Source organism: Vulpes lagopus, chromosome 1, assembly GCF_018345385.1.
Source record: "Vulpes lagopus strain Blue_001 chromosome 1, ASM1834538v1, whole genome shotgun sequence".
NCBI classification, from domain to species: Eukaryota; Metazoa; Chordata; class Mammalia; order Carnivora; family Canidae; genus Vulpes; species Vulpes lagopus.
Genome location: NC_054824.1, coordinates 180206222 through 180214411, shown reverse-complemented (window position 1 = coordinate 180214411; position 8190 = coordinate 180206222). Strand labels below are relative to the sequence as shown.

Genomic DNA, 8190 nt, shown 5'->3' with positions numbered 1-8190 from the left:
GCTGGGGAGAGTCAGGGGAAGAGACCCAACAAGCTGTACAACCATATCATGTGTACTTTCCCCAACGTGTCTACATGACACCAGAGAGTGGGTACATGGAAGAGGCAGAGAGCACAGGGGAGGGGGTTGGGGGGGGGATGGGATCAGAAGAGTCTGGTCCTGTCTAGGACTAGTGAGCTGCGAACATGTTCCCGATGGCCCCTCGCTCAGTGGGTGACAGAGGGGAAGCCACCAACTTGCCTCTCTCTCTCACATCGCCGTGGCTAATGAGTTGTCTGGGGGCGACCTGCGCCTCCCTCGCCTATTTCTCCAGAAGGTAACATCTTCAGAGTTGGCTTCAGACGAACGATTTTAAGCAGATACACATCGGGGGTTTATAATAAAAGAGTGTCTCCTATTTCAGGAGCAAACATAAAAAACCAAATGTGCTTTTAGGGTTTTTCAGATCTGTTGCCTAATTCCTAGGGCGTATTACCAACACTGTTTTTCCTATTTAATTTATTAAAAACAATGCTTTTCACCACTGTTGACAAAAATGAGCCGTGTTGAGTCATAATGGAGTGATATCCACACAAATAGACTCCCTGGGACTTGAGAGAGCACTGTATTGTGCTTTCTGGGGCGAAGGTGGGGGCACCGGGGGAGGGAGAGGTCTCATTCAATTGATTCGAGAAAACCAGAGGAGGAGACACATGACCATGATCTCCACAAGGCTTGGTCTTGTTTTATTGGTGGCTGTCTGGCTTGCCTTGCACGGTCCAAAGGGGATCTTGGTCTGGGGTCTCTGCTGCTTTCCCCTCCAAGGCGGGCAGCTGACTCCCACCCCTTCCTGCAGGACATGAAGGCACAGCGAGTTTTCCTCTGGCTCGTGGCTGCTATGGTCTTTCTGTGGTCAGTGCGTGCCCGAGGTCTGAGGAGGTGTCTGATTTCCATGGACATCCACCCAGTAGAAGAGACTTTCCAAGAAATCAAAAAAACCATCGTGAGTATGGGTTGAGGGTGACGGTGTGGGCCTGGGGACGTGTCTCACCTTCCGTCTTAACTTGAAGAGCAAGCTCCTCTTCATCATCCTCTGTGTCTTCAGGGGGGACATGGAGTACTCATTGGCTGTGTCTGTCTGTCCTTGTGTTTCCCTCCATAGCAAGCTAAGGACACCTTCCAAAATGTCACCATCCTGTCCACATCGGAGACCCTGCATAGCATTAAGGTATCGGCCCGCATCTGCTCTTTTTGTGTTATTATTTTTATGGTGAAGCGGCCCTGGTCTGAGAAAGAAATCCCCACCCTGTCTTCTTCTCCTTCCCCATCTCCCACGTGCTCTCTGAATATTCCTGGTTTCTCATTTGCCAGCTGATGTGCGAGGGCACACTGGTGTCTCAGGGACCTGGAGACCCCTAGGAGGAATCGAAGAAGCACCACCTACCTAGAGAGGGATTGGGGGTGCCACACACTCAAACCGAGGCAGGTTCTCTGTGGCTTAGGGCGATTCTGGAAGGTTTTCATGGGGGAGCTGAGAAAATGAGCAGTGACTTAAAAGCTGAGTTGGCTGTGGGTCAGTGGTTCAAGGAGGAAGGAGATTGGAGATCAGGGAAATTACATGTGAGATCAATGACGGTGTGTCAGGAGACAGCGAGGCCGCCAGGCTTGTGGTGTGAGGGGTGTGCAAGTGAGTCAGGTGAGCGGAAGAGGATGAAGCGGAGAAATACACTGGAGTCATCTTACCAAGAACCTTCAAAGTCAGGCGGAGCCTTGACCTTGTGATACGGCAATAAGGAATCACTGTAGATTTTTGAGCCAAAGACTCCATGACCACAGGATCTTTCTGAAAGATTGTCTGTTGATGTTCTTTACAATGAAAAATGTGAGGCAGGAAAGCCACTAAAGAGATGAGTCCAACCCTCCAGAGATGTTGAGTGTGTTACAAAATAGTTGACTGACGAGGTAAGAATTTACAAAAGGGGCCACTGAAAAGTGCCCTTAAAAATGAGCTCCTCCTAGTGCTTGTAAGCATTCTAGAAAAATCCTTTTATATTTTTTCAGTTATTTATCTGCCAGAGTGCAAAGGAGAGTTGCAACGAGTTACTTTTTTATTTTCTCTTTTCTTTCGGCTTCTCTGAGCAAGATAATTCCTCGAGGCAGTGTTGGGCTTGATCTATTTATTGTAAGTAGATGTTGCTACTTACTAAGTGCTAGTCCAGCCAACCACATGACAGACTCATAGGGGAGTGCAGCTGGAAGGGACCTGGAAGGCCACCTATTCCAGAATCATCATTTTATTTAAAAAAAAAAAATTTATTTGAGAGAGAGGAGAGAGAGAGAGAGGGCACAAGGTGGGGAGCGGCAGAGGGAGAGGGAGGACCCTGGGATCATGACCTCAACCCAAGGCAGATGCTTAACCAGATGCTTAACCGACTGAGCCACCCAGGTACCCCTGAGCCACCATTTTCAAATAAGCAAATTGACAGCTTGGGCGAGAAAATGTCTAGTCTGTGGTTGAGCCAGTGGTTGAACCCCTAAGGCCTCTCTGTCCCCAGATGCTTTCTCCTCTCTAGGTCTAGAAATGGCTGATGTGGCCTAAGCATCAATGAGGGCGCAAGTCTTTTTCATATTCCCTCCCTCCCTCCCTGATAAAACAAAGGTGTGCAACTATTTGCTGCCTTGGTCAAGGGAACCGGCAGGAGAGGAGGAGGGGGGTTTGGCATTACAAGTAGTTTGCCATCTAGGAGAGGCTGCTTGGGGGGCCAAGGAGCCTCTGCTGCTTTAATGCTGACGAGGATGGATGCACCATCCCGCTTCACACCCCTCCCTTCTCAGACGGGACCCTAAATCTGCAGAGCAGCTCCCTGGCGCTCGGGGCAGGCTGTAATTTGCTAGAAGGAAACTCAGCCTGGCCAACTGCTCTGAGCTGCGTCCTGGGAATTTAAAGCTCCCCCCTCCCCCTGGAGAGATGTGCACACTGCCAGCTGCACACTCGCCCAGATGCACCCACTGCTGCAGCTGTGAACAGTTTCCACTCTCGCCAATCTTAGCTCCTTTCAAATGATCCCCGCCAGGTTCAAAAGGACAGACTGGGATGGTGAGGGGAGCAGGGCGGTCAGGACCAACACGATGTCATTGCCACGGAAGGAATCGTGGCCAGTGCGCGCCCCATGCACACAGAGACGGATACTCACATGCATGTCTTATGTGCATGTTGAGGGGTGAGAGAGTGCCGGGGGTGGACGGCGGCACAGCATAAGGAAGTCCTTTTCCAGAAGGCTGCTCAGACATGGGTCCTTTCAAAGGGGAGACACTGAATTCCTGGAAGGGTTTGAGCTGAAGTTAGTGATGATGTGCTGGGATGCAGTAGAGAGAGTTCGAGACTGTGCCTGGGCTCCATCGCTTGCTATTTTATTTCCTGGCCATAAAGAAGGAGGAGCTGCCATCTCTCTCCAGTGCCTTTGTCATAAGCATCTTTGATGTGCTGAGAGGACATGGATACTCTGAGACTAATATGAATATTTTTATTAAAAAAATTGATTTAGCTATTTTGTTCCTTGATGCCCCTACAAAGACTTGCTTTGGTCTCTAAGACAGTAAAAGAGGGCCCCCGGGGTTTTCTCTAATTTGTATCTGTAGCCCTCAGACGTATGCTGCATGACCAAGAACCTCCTGGCATTCTACGTGGACAGAGTATTCAAGGACCATCAGGAGCTGAACCCCCAAATCTTGAGGAAAATCAGCAGCATTGCCAACTCTTTCCTCTACATGCACAAGGCTCTGCAACGATGCGTGAGTGGTCACATCAGGACTCTGTGTTCCCTGACAGCCCCAGAGCGAGCCCAGGACATGCTGGTTCCACTCAGGCTTTCTGAAGTGGTTCCTGGCCTCCCAGGAAATCCCCTGCCCTGTCATCCATGAGGAGAACTGTCCAGAACCTATTCCTCAGGGCTTCCTCCTGGCTGATACCTCATCAGACCCCACTTCCTCATGGAGAATCCTCCTGGGGCGGCCTTATATCAAAGTGTTCCTTCAGGGATGTCAGGGCTGGCCTGGGAGACAGGCATGCCCAGGAGTCCAGGCTAATCATATGCATCTCTTTAGTTTCTTTGTTTGTGGTCCTTCGGGGTTTCCAAACCCATTAACTTCTGAGCTGGGTTGTTGCATCCCATGGTCTACCCCTGCGGGTTGCCTATAAATTCATTGTGCTCTATTAAAAACAAACAGCAGGAATAAAACCAAACTCAAACAAACCAACACAAACTCGGACCAGGAGAAAGCCTAGGTTCTAGCCCCATCCCTGCCAATGGGTACGCATGTGACCTTGTGGCAAATTATCTCTCCTTTCTGTGTCTCGGATTCTAAAATTGTTAGAAGAAGCCATGATCCCTGCCATACTTATATTAAGATTCATTTAATCAACTAATTAATTAACTAGTCCAATAAATATTTCGTGCCTACCTTGTGGGGTGCGGCCTTCACTGAGTGGTGACGAGACAGACACTTGGTCTCTCCTTTCCTGGCCCTTCCAGTCGGGTGAGCCGTAAACCCAGACATAGCAAAAGCCCTGGTCACACACAAGGTGACTTGTGACTTGCCCCTTGTGGCTCCAACCTGAGTTGGTCCACCTGACCCACGTTGGGAACAAGGGTGCCTCTCTTCGGGCGGAAGAAGTGGGCTGGGTGGAGAGGCCCTCAGACGAGCGCTTCTTCCACTTGATCACAGCAGGCGCAGAGGCAGTGTCACTGCAGGGAGGCAGCCACCAACGCCACCAGAATCATCCACGACAACTACGATCAGGTAAGAGAAGGCAGGGGGAGATGTGGAAGTTGGAGATGGGGCGTGGATGACTGAGACTGGGCCAACCCTTCTGTCTGCTCATTGAGTCGCCCACTCACTCCATAGTATCTATTGCCCATCTCCCCAATTCTATGTGTCCGCAAAGAGTGTGTTGGTTTTAGCCCCTTTGCTAGTCTCCTGGGCTCCCCTTCTCCATCACGCCTCCATGGTTTTCTCCTGCCCTCACGGATCAGAGCTAATCCGTTAAGTTGTGGGGGGAAAGCACGCACTCTTTTGGGTGGGCGTGCTACAGAGGGAGCAAGGATCCTCGGTGAACTGTAAGCTGTTGGACACCAAACATGCTGCCTGCCAGGTGTCACTGTGGTCCGTAGCTGCCACCGGCATCCTGCGGGGTGACGCAGAACAGGGCTGCTCACGTGTGTGCGGCTGCAGAGCGCACATGTCATAGAGGTAGAGTAGGAGCCTGCTTCTCCCATGCGTCCTTTGGAGACTCTGCCAACAGAAAATGCAGCTTGTGGCTTGGTAGGTGTGGAAGGAGGCCTGCGATTCTGCATTTCAACCACGTTCCCAAGCGATGCCAGCGCTTTGACCAGTCGGGAGGCTAATACTAGAACAATGGCTAAGCCTTGTATTGTTCTTGCCACGAACCCGCTGTGTTTCCAAACACACTGCAAATACCAACACGTGTGTTCCTCATTACGATGCTACGAACCATTATCTGCATTTGATAAATCAGGAGCCTGAGGCACAAACAGGTTAAGCAACTTAACTACTGCAACCAAGTGGTGGAGGTGGGACTCGACTCCCTGCTGTCTGGCTCCCCAGGATATACACCTGGACCTCACCCTCTCCCTCTATTCCGCCGCAAGGGGGTGGAATAAGTCAGGAGACCTGGGTTCTAGTTCCAGCTCTGCTTCCAACTGTCTGTGTGACACTGCGGGGGAGGACATTTGTCTTTAGGGCCTCGGTGCTTGCCCATGTCACACGGGGACAATGTGCTCCTACCCAGCATGCTCCTCAACCCACTGGAGTTGAGGCTTTCTCAGAAAGCACAAGTAAAGCCAGCTGATGGGAAAAGGAAAACAAGCAAAGGGCTTGGCCAGTAAGGCCAGTGTGTGGTTCTTTTTTTTTTTTTCTTTTCATACAAAAAAAAAAAAATGGAAAAGAAAACCAGAGGCAAAGAATGAAGAATTTTTAATTTTGTTTCTAAGTCGCTGACTTGATTTAACTGCTCATATGGGGAAGGCAATTTGGGTGGCCTGTTAGATAACTTGGGATGCTCTGCCAATATGCTTGATGGATTAAAGGAAAAGCTCACGAGGACTGGAATTCGGGGCAAGATTTGAAAATGATTTACATAGCCTAGAAAGGTGGGCTCTTACGATGATTTGCCTGGTTTCAGCTGGAGGTCCGGTCTGCTGCCATTAAGTCCCTGGGAGAGCTTGACGTCTTGCTAGCCTGGATTGACAAGAATCATCAAGGAACTCTGGCTGCCTGACGGACACGGGCCTAACACCCCAGGGAGGAACCACCCCCGAGGGAGGGAGATGGAGAAGGCCCCGTTTTTCATGCAGAGGAGGGTCTTTTGAAGAGACCTCTCTCGGGGTTAGAATCCTCTCCCCTGGGGCTGGGATACTGCCGGGAGAGATCCAGGTGTGAACAGGTCCCGGACGGGGCTGCAAGGCCCACCGCTGGGCCCAGGCTGCCCGACCCCACCCGAAGGTAGCCAGACAGTCCCCTGTTGTATTTATAATAAACCGATCTGTCGACAGGTCCTGAGGGCCATCGTGGCGGGCACGGGTGGGCTTCCCCTAATTTATTGTGCACGTGTTTACGCTGTGTCTGGGCTGCGAGCGGAGCGATGCCCTGTAGTACATATTGTACGGACCGACTTCCCTGAATAAACTCTGTTCTCTACCAGCCAGTGGAAGTGTCTTCTCATTCAGCAAGCGTCAGTCCGGGAACCGTGGTGACAAGTAGAAGTGAAAGGGGCCTTAAGGAATGCACGTAGGTAGGGAAACCGAGGCTAGTGAGGGATAAGAATCACTGAGTCCCAAAGCAAGTCAGTGCGGAGAAGGGCTGCACCCGGGTCCCCAAAGCCTCCACCCAGCACCCTGTCCTCCACCTAATGATCAAGAAGATCGATGATGGCCACAGGGCTTCTGACCACTGGCTCCTTGACATCACTCCACTTCTTTCTGTCTCTGTTTCTGTCTGTTACTATTTTCTTTCTGCCCCCCACCTGGATACATCTTCTCTGACCCTAAATTCATCCTCCATGAGTATATATGTTGCGTTAGAGGGAGGATGTTTCTGACAGCGGGATGATGGTCCTGGTGACAGAGCTGAGCAAGTAGGGCCCGCGGCATGGGCTAGGCTGAGTAAAGAGGTCTGGGCCCAGGCTCCACTGGAAAGAGGCCAAATGGGCACCATCTTCTAGAAGGCCCCTCCTCACATGGTTAGTGGCGATAACAACTGGCACTTACGGAGCATCTGCCAAGTGCCGGGTGCTGAGACGAGCACGTTCTATGTGCTGCCCTGGGTCAACATTTATACAGTCACTGGCTGGCTGAAGCACCCTTTCTTCACTCCTACCTGAGGAAGAGATTCCACAGAACATGCTTTAGTGGACAGGGCAGATCTCTGGTCGGACAGACCTGGCTCCAGTCCCATGGGACTTTGCACTAACTCCTCATGTCTGTCTCAGTGTCCTCTTCTGTAAAAGGAAGGCACCATCTCAAGGTGGCACCATCTCAGGGTGTTGCCGTGAGCCTCAAGGGTGCTGCAGGGCCCTGTAGGAGCCCCAGCAGGGTGGGCGCTCCACGGTGTGGTATAGAGCGCCGACCAAGGGGCCGGGATGCGCTCTCAAGGCTCCTCCTGCCGTGAACTGCCTGGGGCAGGTCACTAAATTTCTTTAGGTCCTTAGCTGCCTGGAATGTGGATAACGACCCCTATACAATCTCCCGTGGGTGCTCATTTAAAAGCCAGAGTCATTAAGCTGGTTGAGAGCGCCCTACGACCTGCAGACACTGCCTCCCTAGCAATGTGCCCTCCAACCGTGTCCCGACCGCTTGCTGGGCCTCACGCCGACCCAGTCATATGGGCCTACTCTGTGTTCCCCCAACACACCAGGCATGTTCTCCTCGTAGGGCCTTTGCATTCCGTGGGCACACACATGCCAACGCAGAGGTAGGGTTAAAAAACAATCCAGCCTTGTGTCCTGAGGGGGTTAATGGGCCATTCAGAGAAAGCAGACTGTCTGCTGAGGCCTCCGCCTTCGCGAGGTGACCTTGGAGGAACAGCCATCCTGAGCCAGCTGGATGAGGGCAGGACCGGCTTCATTAGAGCATTCTGATCTGTTATGCCTGCCCTGGGGCCCAGGTGACCCCAGACACCTGCACAGCCTGCACC

The 8190-nt window shown here is 51.7% G+C and overlaps 1 protein-coding gene across 1 annotated transcript; it reads left to right on the top strand.

Annotated features, from left to right (window-relative positions):
* The first annotated feature begins 838 nt into the window (after positions 1-838).
* On the top strand, positions 839-6277 carry IL19 (interleukin 19). The gene is made up of 5 exons (XM_041722246.1): positions 839-982; positions 1142-1207; positions 3619-3771; positions 4705-4779; positions 6182-6277. Exons 1-5 carry the CDS (start codon positions 839-841, stop codon positions 6275-6277), a joined length of 534 nt encoding a protein of 177 aa, XP_041578180.1.
* Positions 6278-8190: the final 1913 nt, after the last annotated feature.